The 22,466-nt window shown below is 39.1% G+C and overlaps 1 protein-coding gene across 1 annotated transcript in view; it reads left to right on the top strand.

Moving 5' to 3' along the window:
* PPP1R9B (protein phosphatase 1 regulatory subunit 9B) overlaps positions 1 to 17,729 on the top strand; it is an 88,049-nt gene extending 70,320 nt beyond the window's left edge. Inside the window, exons 5-10 of the mRNA XM_081345529.1 lie at positions 1,225 to 1,360; positions 4,456 to 4,608; positions 10,690 to 10,743; positions 12,172 to 12,401; positions 13,904 to 14,000; positions 17,115 to 17,729. Coding sequence (XP_081201655.1) covers positions 1,225 to 1,360; positions 4,456 to 4,608; positions 10,690 to 10,743; positions 12,172 to 12,401; positions 13,904 to 14,000; positions 17,115 to 17,168 — 724 coding nt within the window. The 3' untranslated portion in view covers positions 17,169 to 17,729. The remainder of the gene's footprint in view (positions 1 to 1,224; positions 1,361 to 4,455; positions 4,609 to 10,689; positions 10,744 to 12,171; positions 12,402 to 13,903; positions 14,001 to 17,114) is intronic.
* Positions 17,730 to 22,466: the final 4,737 nt, after the last annotated feature.

Below are 22,466 nucleotides of genomic sequence, written 5' to 3' on the forward strand. Positions count from 1 at the left end.
TCCCAGGTATTGATGACGGGCTGATAGGTTTGCAGTTTCCTGGTTGATTTTTTTCTTTTTTTGAAGATGGGAACTATATCAGCCCATATTAAAAATCAGCATTAAAGATAGTTGTGCTAAACTTAACTCAAATTAAATCTTTCTTTGAACCATATTTATGTTGGAATCTACCTCCCTTGCCTCTCCCCTGTTGGTTAGAAAAAAGAGGCATTTCTGTTTTTCTCCAAAATTAATAGAAATGGTAGTGGCTATTTAAGGAGGCTTACTAGTAAAGAAGAATGAGCAATTCCTCATCCAGCATATGGTGCTAATCTAATTACGAAAGCTTAGTAGTTGTTCCTTAAGAATTTAAGGAAAATTCTGGTCTCATATGCCTGAACATTAAGAAAATTTATTTTGGCTCGAGAATCCTCTGATGTGTCCATTTAGTACTGTAGGTAGTCTATTGGTAATAAGCAGTCTGTACTTAGAATTTTTGTTTTGTTTGCATTCGCTGAGTACCAGTGATCATATCCCCCAAATTTCCACGGCAAACCACCAGAACAGTGGTAGCACAGTTCCCCTATTTTCAGCCAGAAGCAAAGGAACACTCATGTCATAAGTTTCAGATAAATTTAACATACCTAGAACAAGCTCCTCCTTGAATGATTGTGGGTTAGGGAAGTCCAAGCCTGACCCCACACATTCCAGTGAATTTCCTGTTTTCACATGAGTTGATATTTGAAAAGAGACTTTTTTCAGACTGAAATTAGCTTGCCCAATTCTTGATGTAAACCGTTTCAGCATTACCTTAGTGTGAAAACAGGAAATGTAATTTTCTTGAATGTACTGCTTCCTGTATTCCAAAGAAATATTTTAACTGGTCATCAGTTCTGTACTACCGTTGTAGGCCATTTGGGATTATATCTATTATGGTCTTTTGTTGCAAAGAAAAAAAATACAACTCAAGTCACTAAAAAGTTAATTTCCCCTGAGTTAGTAGCAGAAAGTAGTGTTGGTGTGTGTTAGTCTTTACTGCTTGTCATTTGCTGTGGTTGAAGAGTAGAAATAAACAGATCTGTGCATATTTATTCAAGAGCAAGAATACTTTTCACTCTGTTGTAGATAGAGATATAGAGATAGAGATATAACCTGACTACCCAACTCCAGATATTCAACCATATCAAGATTTCCCTTATTATATTAATGCCATGCATTCATTCTATTCACTTTAATTTCCTTTAGGTTCCTTATTGGCAGGGAGAAGCCAGGAGAGCAGAGTGAAGTGGCGCAACTGATCCAGCAGACTCTGGAACAGGAACGATGGCAGCGAGAAATGATGGAACAGAGATATACCCAATATACAGAGGAGGATGAAGAAGTAAGTACAATCTATTTCTCTTTGCCTTTGGGGAGAGAGGAAAGTAGTAGAGCTCCAACCTTAAATTCAGGGAAGCTAAACCACTATTAACATTTGTGAAGACCATTTTAGCTACTGTAATGAAACTATGCTTTGGCTAAATTTGGAGTACTCATGAATTTCCTTAAGCTCCCAATTTTTTTTATATAACTGGTGGAGGTCTGGTCTCTTCTTGGAATCCTTTTCTGTGCTGCTTATTACTATATTACTATACTACCACCTAATCGTGCAGCGGCAGCCCTGCCCAAGCTACTCGATGTCCTCTCAGGGTTGGTGGTTGAATACCCAAAACTCATGGTCTTGGGCGACTTTAACCTACCGTCCCTGGGAGGATCGTCCGAACTAGCTCGAGAGTTCATGGCTTCCATGGCGGCCATGGACCTGTCGCAAATAATTTCTGGACCGACTCATGAGGGAGGCCACACCCCCGACTTGGTGTTCTTGTCTGGACGGTGGCGTGATGATATCGGTGGAGGCACCACGACCGTTACGCCCCTGTCATGGACCGATCATCACCTCCTACGGCTAGACTTCCCCTTTGCCACCCCCCCGCCGTGGGTGCACGGTGCCAACCAGATGGTACCGCCCTAGGCGCCTAATGGACCCTGATAGGTTCCAGGCAGCGCTTGGGAACCCACATGCACTCCCTGCTCACAGCTCGGCGGACGCCTTAGTGGAAGCCTGGGAAAGGGCAGCCACGGAGGCTCTGGACCGAGTTGTACCCCTGCGGCCCCTGACCCGGCGCAGATCCCAGCGAGCCCCATGGTTCACCGCGGAGCTCCGGGAGATGAAGCGTCGGAGACGGGGCCTAGAGAGCCGTTGGAGATCCAGTCGATCCGAATCCGACCGATTGCGACTAAGAATCCTCACCAGGTCTTATCTCGCAGCGATAAGGGTGGCGAAATCCAATTACTTTTCCACCCTCATCGCGTCCGCAGATAATCGCCCGGCTGCCTTGTTCAGAGTGACTCGCTCCCTACTGAACCAAGAGGTGAGGGAGGAACCCTTACAGGGTCGAGCCGAGGAATTCGGTCAATATCTGTTGGATAAAATCGCTCGGATTCGAACCGGCCTGGACTCCAACTGGGCAGAGTTGGAGGAACAGGACATGGACAGTCTTGTCGACGTCATCTGGGAGGAATTTGATCCTGTGACTCCGAAGGAAGTAGACAGGATTATGAGGAGGTTGAGCTCCTCCACATGCTTACTGGACCCGTGCCCTTCCTGGCTGGCCTATGCAGCTCGAGAGGGGACACGAGGCTGGTTTCAGGCGGTCATCTCTGCTTCTCTGAGTGAGGGTCACTTCCCCGCCTCCCTGAAGGAGGCGGTGGTGAGACCTCTCCTCAAGAAGCCCACCTTGGACCCAGCTACATTGAATAACTTTCGTCCAGTCTCCAACCTTCGCTTCCTTGCGAAGGTTGTTGAGAGTGTGGTGGCGCATCAACTTCCTCAGGTCCTGGATGAAGCGGTTTATCTAGACCCGTGCCAATCGGGCTTCAGGCCGGGCTACAGCACGGAGACGGCATTGGTCGCTCTGATGAATGATCTCTGGAGAGCCCGGGACAGGGGCCATTCCTCTGTCCTAGTCTTATTAGACCTTTCGGCGGCTTTCGATACCATCGACCATGGTATCTTACTGCGGCGCCTCAGGGGACTGGGAGTGGGAGGCACGGTTCTGCGGTGGTTCTCCTCCTTTCTCCTGGGTCGCTTGCAGTCGGTGCTGGCAGAAGGACAGAGGTCGACTCCGAGGCCTCTCGTTTAAGGAGTCCCTCAGGGGTCGTTCCTCTCGCCTCTCCTGTTCAACATCTACATGAAACCGCTGGGTGAGATCATTCGTGGTTTTGGAGTAGGGTACCATCAGTATGCTGATGACACCCAGCTTTTCATCTCAACTCCAAACAGCATCAGTGATGCCCTCGACGTGATGTCCCGCTGCCTGAAAGCGGTCCGTGAATGGATGGGGAGGAACAGGCTTCAACTCAACCCTGACAAGACTGAATGGCTGTACATACCGCCAAGCCAGGATACTCAGATCATTCTATCCCTTAACATCGGGGATGAGTTATTACCCCCTATTGATAGGGCCCGCAACCTGGGTGTCCTCCTAGACTCACAGCTATCCTTGGAAGATCACATAGGAGCTGTGACCAAGGGGGCCTTCTCCCGGGTTCGACTGGTGCGCCAACTTCGACCTTATCTGGACCTGGATGCCTTACGCACAGTCACCCATGCGCTTGTGACCTCTCGCCTAGACTACTGTAACGCTCTCTACATGGGGCTGTCCTTGAGAGCCACTCGGAAGCTTCAACTGGTGCAAAGTGCAGCTGCACGGACACTTTTGGGGGCCTCCCGATACTCCCATATCACACCTCTCCTCCGTGAGCTGCACTGTCTTCCGGTTGCCTTCCGAGTGAAATTCAAGGTGCTAACAATGACATACAAAGCCCTACATGGCATGGGTCCGGACTACCTACGGGAGCACCTTCTGCCAATGTCAACACCCCTCCGTCCTGTGCGCTCCCACAGAGAGGGCCTCCTCAGGGTGCCACCGCTCAAGGAATGTCGGCTGATGGCCCCCAGGGGGAGGGCATTCTCAGTGGGTGCGCCAACCCTCTGGAACTGCTTGCCTACCGAAATCCGGATGGCCCCCGACCTTCGCACCTTCCGGCGCGACTTAAAAACTTACCTGTTCCAGCAGTCCGGCCTGGCCTGATAGTTCTTGGGGTCTCAGTTGTTTTTACTATTGTTTTTCTCTATTGTTCAATCTGTATACCTACCTTACTCTGTACAAACAAACAAACAAACAAACAAACAAATAAATAAATAAATAAATACATATTTGCACCTCACAATGAATCTGGCTATTCAAAACATTTAAACATGTTAATGATAAAGTTTCTCCTGCTTGAAATCAGGAAGTGTAATTTTTTTTTAACTTACTACTTAGTTCCTGAATTCTAAGGAATTATTTAAAATAGTCTTAGTTCTGTACTTAGTGTGCTGTCCGGATGAACATCAGAATCTCTAATGATAAAACTTGTTTTTGTTATTTGCAGACAGGGGAATATGCTACAGATGAAGATGAAGAGATGAGCCCCATGTTCCCCAACAATGAGATGGCTATTGAAGTTTTTGAATTGGCTGAAAATGAAGACATGCTGTCTCCAGTGGAGATGGATCCTGAAAAGCTAGTGCATAAATTTAAGGAGGTATATGGCTTCCTAAAGTGGAGGATGGGTGGGAAGGTAGCTGAAACTTACAACTTATGTTAAATGTGTGCATAGCAGCACTACCACTAAATCTGGATTTAAAAATAAAACTCGTTGAGGGGTAGCTGAATGGGAAACAAGAGGGGGACTTAGATTTCATTGCAATGAATATTAGCAGCAATTTGGTAATACACAGTAGTGAAACCAGTTGCATTTCCTTCCTTCTTGCTATGATTAGAGAAACAAGGTAATCCACAGTTGTTCATTCTTAGATCAGTTAGGTTAATTAGTTCAGAAAAGTATTTTATTGACTCTAAAATACATTTTGACTTAAGCCAGTAATACTTTTTTTCCCAAAATTATTTTTTTTGTAAGTACAAAACTTACCCCCAAAAAAGCAATATTGACTTTTAAATGATCACCCATTCACTTAAAAGCAAGACTACGACTAAGATTAATTAGCCTCTATTATAATATTCTCAGGGAAGTTTTTATTTTTTATTTATCGTATTTTGGAACTGCCCAGCTTCTTCACAGAGGGATTCTGGATGGCCTACATTAAAATATTAAAACACAGAAACAATATATAAAAGTTAAAAAGACAGAACATAAAAACAATGTTAAAAATTAATTAAAAGCTGAAGGGAGGGCTTTCAGGGTGCTAATCAGGCCCACAGTTGCGTGCTCCTCTCTGCTTTCCAAGCAAGGCCACAGAACATGTTTCTACCCCTGTCTGGGTGGTCAGGAGAGTGGTGTCTGCCTCACCTCTGGGGGTGGGTGGGGAGAACATTCCACAATGGACCTACCAGTTGTAATTCTTCAATGGCAGGGTCCACAATATACCTCCCTCTACCTGACCTGGTGGGATTGGCCCATGTAATGGGACAAAGACAGTTCCATAGTCTTATATTAAGGCACTCCTCCTAGTTAAATGTTAAACTATTACTTGGTGGGAGGGAGAATTAATTTTACCTATAAGTGTAGATAGTATTTCTGTAAACTGCTTCTTATACTGTAAGAGGAATGCCTCATAAAAGATGAAACACTTTCTTTAATATTTATTATTTAATTGTTGCTCTTTTTATAAAGGGATATCCTGTATCATTCATAAAACAGTCTCTGTCCCCAAGGTGGCTTCCTGAAAGACAAAACAAAAAAGGAAAATGGATTGGATAGAAGAAAAAAAAAGCTTTTTAAAGACAACATTACTTAAGAAAAGGGACTTAAAAAACCTTTATGCCCAGCAGTTCTAATGTAACCATTGGCCTTTTTAGCTGCTATTTCTAATTGTATAAATCAACCTTTTCCAATCTGGTGCTCACCAAAATGCTATATTGTGAAGTTGGGGATAAATGCCCAACACACCTGGGATGCACTAGGCTAGGAAAGCCTGTAAAAACAACCTCTGAATGTCTTTCACTTCTTCTATAAGTCAGCCTTAAATTTGGATTCTGAAGTAACTGCATATTTCTGTTAGGATTACCTGATTCTCAGGATGGCACAAGGAAAAGGAAAGAGTTGTTTTCTTAAGGTTTTGAATTTCTCAGTACTCCAAAAAGAATGACAGCATATTACAGCAAACAAGCTGTAATATCAGAAGCAAACATGTGAAGAAGGAAAAGACAATGTAAACATTGTTGATAGTGGGACATGAAAAGAGAAGTAAGTAGATCTAATAGAATTAGGGTAATTTAAATAATGATAATAATAATAGTAATAATAATAATAATAATAATAATAATAATAATAATAATTAATAATAATAATAATAATAATAATAATAATAATAATAATAATAATAATAATAATAAAGTTGGAAGGGACCTTAGAGGTCATCTAGTCCAACCCCCTGCTCAGGCAATCATGGCATATAACCTCCTGATTTAGTGCAGGAGCCTAAATTGTCTCTAACAGGCTGCTGCCTTGCTTCCATATGAAGCATACCCATAAATGTGTTTTTATTATTAAGACATTCTGCTAACATTTAGTCAGAATCTGACTTTTTATAACTTAATCTGACCTTCTGTACCTTAACTCCATAATTCTAAGTTCTATATTCTGAAGCAAAAAATAATATGATGGTTTCATGTGTGACATTCTTTCAGGTATTTGAGCAATTCTATTGCATATCTCTCTCAAGCATCTTTTTCAAAGTTTCTAGCTTGATGAATTTGTCTTCGTAGTTTTTCATCCTCTAATCATCCTTGTGGTTTTCTGATTTCTCTGAGTATTTCCTAAACTATGATGGTCCAAACAGGACTAATATTTAAGGTCAGATATGACCATTGCAAAGCATAGTGGGCCAAATATTTCTTATGAGTTGGAAAATCTATTTCCATTGCATCTTAGAATTGCATTGGGTTTTTTTCAACCATTTTTTCCCAGCCACTGCAGATTCATACTCCGTTTATAACCAATTATATTCCAATATCTTTTTCACAAGTACCAAGCCAGGTATCCCTCTTTATATGCCTTGCACTTAAGATCTGAATCTATTAAATTTTTGTTATTTTGAACCAATTTCTCTAACCTGTAAGTAATTGTTTTCAGTTGTGTTTCTTCTTACACAATATATTTTTTCTCACCCAGTTTTTGTCATTTGTACATCTTTGCTAAAGGAGGATTTTCCTATTATATGTTTTATTTATTCATTGGATGTATATTGTATCTTTTCAGTATTCCTGCCATCTTTTCATTCAAGTCATTAATAAAAGTATTAGAAATTTCAGGATTATCCTCTAATACTTCTCTCCAATTCAGTGCAGAACCTTCATTGAATATAATTTCCAAGTCAACAGTATATCACTTTCTTATTATATCTGTTTCTTAATCAGCATGTCTCTGCTGAAGTTAAAATAGGTTATGTCTATAGCATTTTCAAAACCTATTAAGGAAATTGCCCAATTAAAAAGGAGAGAAGACTAGTAATGAGAAATCTGTTCTTAACAAATCTGTGCTGATTTCTACTAATCATCACATTGTATTTAAAACACCTACCTCTTTATTTATGATGTACTATAAACTCTTCCCAGGTATCAGTATTAGACAGATTGGCTGTAGTTCCCTGCGTCATTATTTTCCCTTTTTATGAAGACAAGGACAGTATTTGCCCTTTTCCTATCTTCTAGTACTTTACCATTTCTTCAGGATTTCTTTAAGATAACTAATCAAGTGGCTCATCAGGAAATTATTACATTAGCTTAAGATGCAATTAATTTGGCCCTTGTTGAATTTCAAGGAATATATTCCTCTGTGGCCCTTTTCCCATTTGTACCCACCCACAGCCTGAACATTACTGTCAGCAACTTATAATTTTGTTCATTTGGTTTCCAGTCCACAATGGGGCAGTCTTAAGTTGTTCTTAGCTATATAGGTAGAACTCAGATTATGAACAGTTGTTTAACAATCATTCAGAGTTACAACAGAATTTGTAAAAGTTACTTACAATGCATTCTCTTACAGCTGCCACACCATCTCTGCTATCTTATGATCGCATTTCAGCACTTGGGAACAGACCTGATTGCACTGTGCAATTTCCCCCCATTTTCCAACAAAAAACCCTGCAAAAACATCCATTGGATAAGCTGGATCTGGATTTATGAACACGTGATTCACTTAATGAAAATTGTAAAAACAGTCATAAAATCAAATGAAGTCATTGACTTGATTTACACCACGATGAATCACGATCAAAATTCCAGGTTCATTTGGTTGCATTTTTCCTTCTTAACTTCTTGTATTTTGCTACCTATTGCATTGAATATATCAGGATCAATAGTGGATAGGATCAGCGAGGCATTTGTACTCCATATCAGGCTGGTATCAGCATACCCAATAATATCTCAACCCTGATCAACCCATCTTCTGCCATTCTTCTCTTCTTTCCTGGGGGAAGCAGCACTGTGCCTCTGGTCCTTCAGATTTGTGCAGGAGCAGTAGAGCTGAAATTGTGTGTGGGATTTTCTTTTGCATGCCTCTGGCACACTTTCTCTTGCAACCTGCAAATTGTTTCCAATCATGATTACCTATCTGCTTATGTGAGACAATCAGGCCTGTAGATATCGCCAGTGTATAAAGATGGAAATTGGCAACTGGATAATGTAAACAGCTATCAGAATTGTACAATAACACTAGAAAACTCAACCAGCAGTGCCAATAGTCGTTTAACTCTGTGATCCCTAATGATTTAGTGTGATGCTGAAATAGCATAACAGCCACCTCTGTTGCTGCTTCCACAGAACATGACAGCATTTGGAAGCTGAAAATTTGTTAGCTTTATAAAGAAAGAGAAAGTGCTACCTTGTGATTCAGCTTTCTTCATGACTGATCCGTTGTTGTTAAATCCAGTTTGAATTCTAACCCAGATTATGGCAGAAGATGGCAGAAGAAGAAGAACAAAAGAAAGAGCCTACTGATGAAGGATAGAATCCTGTAGGTAGACAACCTCCATTTCTGCTGAAGTATTCTGATTGGCAGACAGTTTTGTTTTTTTCTGCTAGTTGGTAAAATGCAAAGGGGCAGCAAAATAAATAGCTGAGAGGAGAGGTCAGAACAGAAGTACTAGTGACATGGTAGAGTCATAGTAGTAGTCATAACCTTCTTTTGGGAGTGAATGGTTTTGAAGTATAGTATATAAAGTGCTTCTGAAGGCTTTTACTTTCACCTTTCTTAGTTCCACTCTTCAGAGAGCAAGACATCTGGGGCCCTTGGTTGTTTTCTTGCAGATGCTTTATTGCCCAACCTGTAACATCTTTAGTGCAAGCAACTAAGTTCAGAGAGCAACCAGGAGTCCAACTCTGAGCTACAATATTCTTTACAGTTGGTACTGGGACATCTGAATTAGTGCTACAGTCCTAATAAAACTATATTTTCTTCATCTCTGCAATGACCAAGAACCGTGCACTTTATATTAGTCCATTCAAGATGACTCCAGTCATACATCTTGCAAGTGATAATGATAAAACAGTAGAAATTGGGAATGAGTCATAACAACACTTGCACAGCTCACATTGCTCTTCCTGGCATTCTTTGTGCACAAAATGGCTGTGTACCTTTTTATGAATACTTAGCTTTGGTATGCAGATCTGGCGCATCCATATCTATCCTCCTTTTCCCTCAACTATAGAAAGGTACTATGAAGTGCTGCGGATGGTTAACTCTCAGGTCCAAGTATCTGCAGTCTATGAATGGTAATTAAAAAAGAGAAGGATTTGGAAATGGTTGGAAAACATTAAATGTTTAATGTTTCATTGGCCCACCAATAACATGTGAATCTGTGTCAGCAAGTTTTTGTTTAAGCAATCCAGTCAAGGCTGTTCAGGGTTGATTTACTGACATGGTGAAAGACAGGAGAGTGCATGTAAACACCTGCCCTGGGGTGCCTACCTGTTTGTCCTAAGGAAAGGCTATTCCAGAAAATGCAGTACTGCATATCTTGCTTGCTCAGTTTTCTCTTTTTAACTGTGAGGTGCTGATGACTTTAGCAGAGGGCACAGGGATGGCACTTCTAATTCTTGATAAAAGTATGCAAACATGTACGCCTGTGTCTATGTTGAAAAATATCTTGGCATGCAAAAATTGCTGTGATGCAAGTTACTTGGATAAAACACACCTGAAATTCTGCAGAAGGCAGTCATTGTTTTATTGTATTTAATTTTAGTCCCTATAAAATGTTGACAGAAGTCAAATAAAAAGTATCTTGTGCAGAGAAGGAATAATAAGTAGATCAAGATGGAAAAGGACATAATTTGATGGTTGAAGTATTGCAGCCTGAACATGACTAAAATGTTTAAGAAGAGAAACATTCTGGCAATGCTTACAAAACTAATTCTGCTCTTCCTGGTCATTTTCATAGCACTTAGTTTTATTAACAACACATCAGAAATATCCAAATGAAATTAAAGTTGACCTAATTTTTTTATTTATCTTTAGAAAATGTTTTGCCTAATTTTTATTGTTTTAATAAAATAAATCCTAAAGCAAGCCCTTTCTCACTGAAATGCGGTCATGAGCTGTGGGGCTTCTTGTTTTATGTATGAAAACCAGGGAAGGAGTTAAACTCCCTATGTCTTCCTTTGGCAGCTCCAGATCAAGCATGCTGTGACTGAAGCTGAAATACAGCAGCTGAAAAGAAAGGTAAGAATCAAGGCTGTGAGGACAGCCATAAAATCCTTTGCTTCTCTTGGAGACTTGCCAAAATCCATTCTTGAGAATGTTTTCCAGAAAAGCTGCAAGAACTGGCTCTATGGATGTACCTTGTAATAGCTGGACTATTTTTAATAGTGCTGTGCAAAGCATTTGAAATGGGGTGGGCAGAAGAACAAATGAAGGACTTCTCTTTGAATTTTCAAAGCAGTGAACTGGGAGGACATGGGCATGATCTATATTTAGCTTTTGCTCACTGGGTATGGGAGTTTTTGTAAAGTTAAAATGGAATGACTCGGATGTAAGTATGTAAAATGCCACCATGACAATTGTATGAATTCAGTACAATTCTTTCATGGATAATTTTATTGTCTTTGTTGTTTTGACTTTCCAACTGAACTGTTAGGATGCTACCAGTTGGGTAGCTGTCTTGTTATGCCTCCCTTCCTTGTTTCCCATGTCTAGATCTTTTGTCAAAAGTTGGAGGGCCTCTCCTACTTTATTGCTTGAACATTCCTTCTGGCCCATCAGAACTTTAATTGGAATATGTTACATGCTTTTTCCTTTGCCCTTACTATCTTTGAGATGAGCTATTCCACACACAAAAATGGTTTCTAAAATATAGTTACAATGGCAATAAATCAATGCATTTTTTTTCTTTCCATAACAAGAGTTCTGTTGTGTAAGTTGCTAGCTGCCCAGTTATAACTTCCTTCACACTGTTTTAAGCTGTAAGGTTCTTAAGTCAGCTGGTTTGATATTAAAAAGAGCTGAAGCAAGAATAATCCAGCCTGCAACATACTGTCTACAGCTATTTCAAGTCATGCTTAGAGTACTAATTTTCCCCTTTCCAATTAACACCTATCCATTATCATCCATGTCTGAAAGAAAAGTTGCAACTTTTGTATGAGGTTGCTTATGAAGGAAAGTAAGCATAGCACAACATATTTCAACCTAATGTTTTTCAGGTTTTTTTAATTGCAATTTCTACAAACCCCCTACCATTTGCCATGATGGCAGATGGACAGAATTTAGAAAAAAAAGGAGAGTATCAGATTCCAATTCTATCCTGCTGTACATTACTATTGGTTGTAAATTTGTAAATTTATGCCACTCTGGATTATATTAACCTATCAAGATAATGTTTAGATTTCAAATACAGTTGCTGGCTTTGCAAACAATATGAATTTCTCAAGCTTTCATTCCAGTGTAAAGATATGCAGCTATGGGTGCTTATGAATAGTTGTTTGATATGTTCTTTGTTTTTGTTGGTTTTGTTTGTCTGGCCTTGATTTCATTAAGATAATTATTTGTTTAGTTGTTTATTTTATCCAACACTAAGTGAAATGCATGCAATGCAAGTGTAATTAACTTATCCATTAACACATAACTATTTCCTCTAATATTCTCTATCTTCAGCTACAATCAATTGAACAGGAGAAAGCTCGTTGGCGCATTGAGAAAGCCCAGCTGGAACAGAGTGTAGAAGAAAACAAGGAGCGGATGGAGAAGCTGGAGGGATATTGGATGGAGGCTCAGAACTTGTGCCAGGCTGTGGATGAGCACTTAAAAGAGACCCAGGCCCAGTACCAGACTCTGGAAAGGAAATACAGCAAAGCTAAGCGACTTATTAAGGAGTATCAACAGAAGTAAGAACTGGAATGCGAAATCACTTCATAATTCTCAACCTCCATCTCTTCAGCTCATGTTTTATCATGCTTACAAAGCCATTTCCCAAAGCTAGAGTCCTGGGATTAGCACTATATCGTTCAGTGGGATTGGTAGGCACATGGAACAATTACTGAGAATGGGTAGCATGCCTGATCTAGCCATCTATCAAAATAAGCATAACTCCAATTGCTTTCTTAAAACATCTTTAGTAGTTGTAATATAATTTTTTAAAAATCAAGCTGATAAAGGATGTGAGGCAGATAAAAGGTAAAGGTTCCCCCGCACATGCGTGCTAGTTGTTTCCAACTCTAGGGGCTGGTGCTCATCTCCATTTCAAAGCCGAAGAGCCAGCGTTTGTCCGAGGACGTCTCCGTGGTCATGTGGCCGGCATGACTAGACGCCAAAGGCGCATGGAATGCTGTTACCTTCCCACCGTAGTGGTCCCTATTTTTCTACTTGCATTTTTACGTGCTTTCAAACTGCTAGGTTGGCAGAAGTTGGGACGAGTAACAGTTACAGTAACACTCAGTTACATGGCACTCGGGATTCGACCCGCCAAACTGCCGACCTTTTGATCGACAAGCTCAGCGTCCTAACCCACTGAGCCACCACAACCCTCTAGTGAGGCAGATAGGAAAAGTAACTAAGCAAAATATTCCTTCCTTCCTTCCTTCCTTCCTTACTTCCTTACTTACTTACTTACTTATATGTTATATATGAACCATTTCACAGTTTGGGGATTGGTAGTGAATGGCTTTTGACAAAATATGTGCATTGTAGGCAGAAACTATAGTCTGATTTATATAAGTGGGATGGAATTTGGAGATGAATGAAAAGGCTGGTCCATTTCAATAGGTATGAAGGAATTATATCTATCTATCTATCTATCTATCTATCTATCTATCTATCTATCTATCTATCTATCTATCTATCATCTAATTTCTTGCAAATAGTACTTCAAGAGAGAAGAAGATATTACTGTTTTTTGAAACATGTTTCACTTATGGTAAAGATTTTTGACACAGAGAAAGCATTTAAAATGAAATTGTCTGTTCCGTGGCGTATATTGAATATACCAATTAGATTTCTTTTAAAGTAGAACATTCTTCTAAGCTAGACGATTCCAGAATCAAACATACTTCCTTGAAATATTTGGGCGCAGTTTGCACAATTGTTGCTGAAGTTGCTACTAAATTGCCATTTTACTTAACAAAAGGGAAAATTATTATTTAAATAGAGACAAATATTTAATTAATTTAAAATGTAATTGTATACTAAATAAAATTTACTTTTTCCATTGGGCCTACTTACCTTTTTGTACATTCTTTTAGTTTACAACATGTCATGCAAATGCAAATGTCATTTTTCTGCCTAAAAGAAGTTATGATCCTATGCTAGCATGATGCCTCCTTTTTCACCATTGGGTATTGTCTGCATTTCTGACGGGTTTTTAACCCCCACCTCCTTTCTCCACTTGCAGAGAAATTGAGTTCCTCAAGAAAGAGACAGCTCAGCGTCGCATCCAAGAGGAGTCTGAATTGTCTCACAAGGAGGAAGTTGACAAGCTGCAAGAGAAGGTGGGCATCAAGGACAGTGCTGGGGGCTTACTGTAAGCCCAAAAGGAAGGAGAAAGAAAGAAAGAAAGGGATGGAGACACATGAGAGAATGGCTGCTGTTGGAAGGACATAGCTGTAAATATGAGTACTTGTCAAAAGGTTGACAAATGGGGGGGAGGAAGAGGGGGACACACCAACCTTTCTGAACTCCTTTATTGCTGGGCATGAATGTTTTGATCTTACAGGATTTCATCTGAAGCAGTCATTAGTTAAGCATAGATCCTGCAGCTGGGAGGAGAGGGGAAGATCTTGAATCCTTCCAGCTGATTGATAATTGTATCTCATGCCCTTTTCACACAGAATCCTATATTTGCATAGTGGAAATCCTTTAACTGTATCTTTCTGAAGCTTCCACCAGAGAACATTTCCATCAGCTATTAAATCTATTGTTCTTCCCCAGGTCCTGCAATCTGAGAAACCTATCTGATTTTACCCCAGCCTATCAGATTCCATATAGATCTCTAGGATTCAGTCTTAATTTAGGAATTGTCTCTTCTTCATATACATTTGCTCTGAGTGGGAATTACATACCAGGCCTCACTGACTCTGCAACAGATCTTATGGTCAAATCTATATATGATTTTCGTACTGGGCCATAGGGAAGCTGCCACATCTTGGTTCTTGCATCAGGCAGTATGACCATGTCAGGTTTGTCAGGGTGTTTTCATGCTTCTATATGTTAAATGTTGGTGCACATGCATGCACATTTGTGTGTGTGACTGGCTCTGAGTTTCTGTAATAGGAATGCCTGATATGGGAGCAAAATCAAAGTCAAAACCTTTTTTGTGAGTATCTTGAAAACTCTAATGGCTATTTATTCACTAGCTCCCTCTGCAGTTTTACATAGTTTCATGCAACATTTTTATTCCTGTTCTGCCAGATGGAAAAATAACAGAATTGGGGAACATTTGCTATGATTATGGTGGCTGGACAAAGTAAGAGCATGACCTTGGGATAGGCCAGGCAAGAATACAAGCTGTTATATCCCAGAGAGATCTTATGGTGCGCAAAATGATGATCTAGTCTGGAAGTACACTTGTGTGAGGTAGTGATTGATTACAGAAATGATAGAAATGAGCTGCTTCAATCTAGATTGTAGATGATAGATCCTTTTTTTAGTTCCTGTTTTCTGCTGCGATATTCAGACTTAGGGCTTAGATAAATCATAGATTTATGAGCAGAGGACTAGTTATGCTCAGTTATGTTAGGTCTTTTGAAATCTCAACAGTCTAACCTTTATTTAACAAATTTAAGCATTACAGATCATTATTATGAAAAGCACAAGATTGCACTATAATTCCATTCCTTTTTAAGGAGTTTAACCTTTATTCAAGCCACAAAGTCAAGGGTTTAGCTCTGTTTTGCCAGTGGATTGCTCCCATGATGTTCTCTTTTCTCCCAAGCAGTTCTTTCATCATCGTCATCATCATCATCGCTCCATTGATTTCTCCTTGACCTGCTCCCGATGTATGTTGCTGATCAACGTTTTTTTCTTGTCTTCTCTGTTTTGGCACAACATCTAATTGTTCACAAGGTTTCTAAAACAAGTACCTTGATGGACAGTTCTGATGGAATTGGGCAGCTATAAATAAATAAAGGACACGATGGTAGAAGTTTTGGGACAAGTGTTAGTAAGGAAGGATAGCCAAAATTGAGTTTCTAAACATGTTGAATCTATTTACCCACTGCAGTAATGTTTCTAAGACAATAGCTTTGTGATTGTCAAGTCCAAACTTGAAAACAGAAGTGGGGTCTTTGTGATGTTGTCTTTCATTGGCATGCCAAAAATCAAGGACTATAGGCGTAGTCCAACATCTAGATATCCAGAGGTTCCCTACTATTTAAGCTTTAATTGAAATATTTGTTTATTCATTTATTCCAGAAGTAAGCAAACCATGGTTCATGAAATGTACGCATACCCTAAGCCCCATTTTTGAGACTCTTCAGAGCTTTTCTCCAGGACTGTGATATTTGGCAGCAAGGTTGCATTTTTCCCTTTGTTAATTAGGAGTAGCTTTAAACCAGATTCTGTATTTTTTTTAAAAAGGACCTCTTTCTTTCTAAGATGAGAAAAAAAAAATTTTCAACTCTAACTTAGGGAGCCCATTGCCTATAAAGGTACCACCATTTTTTTATCAATTGAAGTTTTTCATATTCTTCAGAGTAGTCTTACTGCATTGTAGTAATCTAAATACAATATAATTGAAGCACTGGTAAATGTTGCCAAATTACAACAATTATACCAATTCAGGAAAGTTTGTTTCTAATGCCAAAAGCATAGTTGTGTAAATGTGTTCATTGTCATCTTTACTGCCTAAAGATCTACAGTTACCATTGAATCAGCTAGATGGCCAAGCCACAGATCTTTTGTGGATGTGGATATACAGCCACTTCTTTTAATAGATAGAATTCCTATCCCCAAGTGTGGCCCCCATATCCAAGTAATCCATTATTATTGTCAAGGATTTACATACATTCGCTCGCATATAACAGTGAATGACCTGAAAGCATAATTGCACTATTATGGGAGGTAAGTCTATTTTTATTTTATTTTAGTAGGGGCTCATTTATTCTCTTTCTATTGTTGAATAAGAAACAGAGTCATCTGGAAATATCTATGTCATGTGTATAATGTACAGTCCTGCAGTTTTTTCTAATTCATGCCTTCAACCTCAGTCAGCATGTTTAGTAATGAGGAGTACTGGGAAGGTAATTCAACAAACTATAAAGAACTTGATGTATAGCAGTGCAACAGGGAATGAAAATAATATGAAAAGACATTACAGACCTAAGCCATTTGAAATCTGCAGTAAACGAGGTCTCCTAATTTATATTTATATACATTTTATCATTATCCTTACTGTCCTTCATTGTCCTTAATTATTTTTTCTCACCATCTTTTCCTTTAGCCATTTCCTATTGTTATCTGTGACTCTGAGCCAGCCAGACTATTGGTGTCTCCAGCCACATTATCTGCATTTCTTTCCTAAGTCCTCCTACCTCTTCCCCATCCCAAACACTCCTTACTCTGCCTGGAGAATTTCTCTTTATCCCTTTCTGTTATGTGTTTTTCAGATCTCTGAACTGGAGGCGAAGCTGCAGACTTTGAAAAATTCCAACACGACTTAAAAAAAGAGTGAGAGAGCAGAAAAACATATAAACCAACAGAGAAATTAATTCATCTTATTATTAACTATTATTACTATTATTCGCAAGGGACATCTTTAGAATTTTCTTCCACCCATGCCCAGTCTTTATTCTTCCTCATCCTATGCCTCGTTCCCTTTATTTTACTGCAGGGAAAGTACTGTAAAGCCCAACATGTCAGAAGAACTACTACAACAAAAGTAGTAAATGATCTTGCCGTCTGTTGAGTATGAGGCTGTGAAAGACCAGGTGGGGTGGTGAAATTCTAGATGGACTGCAGAGACACAACCCTCCTCTTGATGGTGATGAATCATTGTCAGTTTCTATGTCCGGTGTGCGTCTTGTGTCAACTGGAGAAACAGACCATGAAGGGCGGGGAGGTGGGCATTGTGTCCAGTGATTTGTGTCTTCTGTCCCATCTGCCTGATGAGAATCTTTATGGATTGGGACTGATGCCCCATGTCTATACATTGACTTGTTGGCTCTTCAGTTTTGCAGGCAACAAACTAGAACATAGAAAAACTCTGATGGTGACAAATAAGACCAGCGGTTTTCATTTTGCTTCCTGAATCTTAATCTTTCGACATGGTTGGGGTGGAGGGTGGGACCCTTGTCTAGCTTTGAGATGGAAAGATTTTTAATTTTCCATCGTTTGGACAACTTGGAATCCATTGTTCTCTTATGTTTTGTGGGTGGGAAATATATCAGTTTTCTAACGAGTGAGCCAACATTCGTTGGCCATCTTTGGGAATCCCTGCTGGCATCTGAAAAAACATCACGATTGACTTTTACATCAGGGAAGAAATATCAGCCAGTTTTTCTTTTCCTCATTACATTTTATTCATATTTTGGAAGATTCCTGGGAATCTACATTCTGGAGACTAACAAACTGGACTCTCCCAAAGGACTTGAGGGTTCAGGCTTAATTGCTAAGAGCAAATATATCAAGGCAGCTGTAGCCAGGAAATGAAGCCAGAAACTTTAGGAAAACGTGGAACTGCCATTCTCTATTTGCATCTCCAAAAGCCACCAGTTTGTGTTGGATCCATCTCACCACTGTCAGCATCAGGGTTTGCTGGGGAAATTGGAATCTGGAACTAATTAGGAGCAAAACGTGAAAACAAAGCCCTGGTGGTCAAAAGCAAACTGTACAATGAATCTTGTCTTTTTAATTTAATGGTAAGGGTTATTGCCTTTTGTTTTCATTCATAACATCATTCCCAGGTCTGCACAGATCCATTTAGTGCTGGGATTTAGAGTTCCCCTCTCTTGTTGGCATACTGTACTCCCTGGCAGTGACACAATGTCATGTGTTGCACATGTTACCCTGTCAGTATCTTAACTCCAACACATTTCTTTTCTGAAGAAACGATTAGTGTAGACAGTAACCACAGAAAGGTCTGAAATGCTATAACACTTTAGCTACCTGGGAGATCTTATGCCACAGAAGTTTTGAGCTACATCAGATGCTGGTGGTGGTTTACAAAAGGTGTCGAAGGTGCAACAGGACTTCAACTTTTTTTGCCTCCTACCCAGTTCCCTCTATATAATGAAGCAAAGCGGAATGCTATAGTTGTTATTCTGTGTTCCTGCATGCTTATGAGTCATGAGCTAGGAAGCAATATTCCCAAAAGCTATTCATTCAGAACCAAAATATTACACCACAGAAAAGAGCATTTCCGTGGAATAGCAAGTCCTAACAAGCGCCACAAGTCTTGAAATCTGCATTCCATCAGTTTCATGGTCAGTTTATAAACTACGCAATGTTAGTGTGAAGGATCTATGTAACTGAGAGTAATGGCCAATTACTCCTTAAAAGGGAGTAAGAAAAAAACACCAAGATATGTTGTGAAGTATAGCATGCGAAAACACAAGAAGGATCTCCAAAAATGTTTTCTCTGTTAATGGTCTTGGTTCACACATGCCAAGCCATAGTTTGTTAGACATTTACCATGTGCAAATCCAGCACAATTGAAGTTTAGTCAATCAGTTACAGTAAACCTACCACAGTGTACATGATGTGAGAAACCAGATGTGTCTATCCTTGTTAATTTCTTAGAATTTTTCTTGTTAGTTATTTAGACCCGTTCTTTGCTTGGATTTTAGCTGAATGTTGTATTATTCTAATAGTTTTTAAATATGCACCAATAATTAAGTCCCCATATAAGATTTTGCATATAAAGTAAGCTCATGAAAAAAATGGAAGTTCCTTCTCTTGCTGGTGTTCGCCTTCTGTGGAGTTATAATTCGCATGGTTCCAAGCCAGCAGATGAGCATTGTAGTTCTGCACACCCAGAAGATACCAGGTTGGCAAAACTTACAGAAACAACTGTTTTAGATTGTTTTATCTTCTTGTTTTAAAATATATAATGTAAAAAAGGGGGTTCAAATCAATTTCTCTCATCCAATCATAGCACCACCTATTGCATGATACCAGGCTCCTGGGGATATTAAGTATTTTGACAGTATTTTCAATGGCATTGTTAACGTGCACTCAGAATTATTTAATATCTTCTATGAGAAGTAGCAATAGTATATTTTGTAAAGTTGTTGCTGGAAAAGTAACTTTTTTGTCAAAAAGAACAGAGCTATGCCACTTCAAAAGGTTGGAATTAATTATTTTAAAATAGTATTTTGTCAGGAAGAGTCTGGATGGTTTCCTTTAGAATTGTTATGTTCTGGTCCACATGTGCTCATGTACTTTTTTCATTGTGGGGAAGAAGATCCCAGGATATTTCTTTCCTATAATTTGAGAGAGCTGTTCTTGGATTAATACTGTTATGGAAAAAAGATAGCACTTAGATAGTGACTGAATATCAGGGTCAGCATTATAGAAGTTGGTTTATTTTGAAGGATGATAACTTATTTCACTTATTTCTCCAGGGCCCACCTAGAAATTTCCAGATCCCATAATGAGCTAGTAGTTTATTTGTGATAAAAATCATTCATTTATCCTTCATGATTTGCAATTCAAAGGTTTGATGGGTGAAAGCTGTTCACATATGAGGATTCAAGAAGATCACTTCCCAGAATTAGGAACTTTGCATATTTCCGTGATCCATTTATATACTCACATTGGTCAAACGGTGACAATTTGGTGGGTTATTTTCCAAGTTTAATTTATACCTGGAATTTGATATTCTAGCCACATGCCATGGTTTATGAATAAGGAACTTCAGTGTGACAAATATTTTGGATTCATTAATCAAAAATTAAAAAGTGAAAATCCAAGACTTTATCCTAGAGGTGAGGAATTAAAGTATTTGGGAAGGGCACTTTCCTTGGTCCTCTACATAGAAAGGGTCACATTGTAAATGTTCTCACATTTACATAACCTAAAGCTCATTGCTCTTGAAGCTGAAGGCATCATACTGTATGTTCAGGCACATATAACGAGAGTATGCATTTTAGTGCTCTTAAATTGCTCAAAAGTTTATTGCAAGTCTAGTTCAGCCAATTTACAGCCTCAGTCCCCTTTACGTGTTATATTTGTTGCAGCACATTTTCCATCAACTGCTGGGGTGATAATTTGTCTGATACTTGAAGGATCCAGGTTCGGTAGGAACTTACATGTGTATGATTCAATGATGTCATTCAAAATAACACGTCATATACTATGTTCTCTTTATGCATACAGATGGAAGAAGTTGCAGAAATAGCCACAACAGGAGAAATTGTGCCCTTCTCCTAATAACATGGGAATTCCCATACATACAAAATGAAAACCATGGGAAGTAGCTCGAAAAGACTCTCCTTCATCTCCATACTGGATTACAGCAGATTAAGTAGATCTGCATCCAGCAAGATAGTATAAAAGATACACAAAATGTTCTAACTGGATGAAAGGTGAACAGGGAATTGTAATCTTCTGAAAAGCAGATCAGATTTAAAAGAAAACATCTTAAATTTAATCTCACAAATATAAATGTATATGTATATAATATATATATATATATGTATGTATGTATGTATGTACGTACGTATTGTTTCTGGTTTTGTATTCCAATTGTCCTACCATCTGGTCATATAAATAGCAAGTTTTTGTTTCCAACCCTGTTCAGTTTTTCAAACATTGCAGGGGAGGAACTTGCATGAATGCACTTGGCTGATGTAGCTAAAAATGTTCTTCAAGAGAATCCTTATAGAAGAGCAAGAGGAAATTTTTGTATAGATAGGTGGATAGGATGTAACCCATCAATGAGGATTCAAATATAAGATCCTCTTTTCATTGTGATGTTGGCCTTTTTTCTTCTCTCTGTTTCTTGAACAAAAACTATTTAATTCATCACCCAACAAGATAGCCAAGTATAGAAAGCTGGCATGGAATGCACTTTTATGTATGCAATGTATGCATACAAATGGATGACTGCTCCAGAAATTCATATACTGAGAGATATTAACATGATTTGAAGATGGGATTGTATAACTTCCATTAAAGTCCATTAATGCCTTTTATAGACCTCACTTTTAGATTGCAGAAGAAATGAGATATGAAAATATCAAGGCAGATTAATGTTATAAAAGTCAAATGAAAGCAGCTTAGGGAGGAGAGTTGCACTTTCTTTAAAAATTGTTTTGCATCTGAGAGTCACTGTTGGGACACAGCAGTGATACAGTGATGTTTCTGAATGAGGTGGCATTGTAATGTTCACCCACTGTAGGGAAATTGGGTGTAAGTTTGTTGTTGCTTTTAAAGCAGAGCAGCTTCTTTAAGCCTATCAGATTTCACAAATGGCTATTTACTTTTTTAAATGCAAAAAACCCCAGCAACATTCCATTGTAATTCAACAATTTGCTACAGAAATGTCAAAAAGTGCAAATAAGGTGCAAAGCTACATGTGATTTTATGGGCCAGAAATTGCCCATCTTGTGCACAAGGACAATCTAAGAACAAGTGAAGTCCTCAAAAAAAAGGGAGGGTATATTTGATTCAGAGTAGAACTGTGTGATTCACTTAACTATCTTGTATTTTGCCTTGATATATTCATGGAGAGGCCACTCAACATCACTGGGATTAAACATGTTTGGGGCTCAGAAAGCATGCCTTCAAATAGAACAAAAGTCTACATCAGAAAGTCACAAAAGAACAAGGTTATCAAAATTGGAGGTAAAAAGTGGAAACAAGCATGAAATGTATTAGATTTTTACCCTGCCTTCATTACTTTATAAATAACTCAAAGTGGCAAATGTATATAATACTTTTTCTCTTTCCCCCACAAAAGTAGTTCTGTGAGGTGGGCTGGGCTGAGAGAATGACTGGCCCAAGGTCATCCTTGAGCC

Source organism: Vipera berus (genome assembly GCF_964194415.1).
Source record: "Vipera berus genome assembly, chromosome: Z".
Classification (NCBI taxonomy): domain Eukaryota; kingdom Metazoa; phylum Chordata; class Lepidosauria; order Squamata; family Viperidae; genus Vipera; species Vipera berus.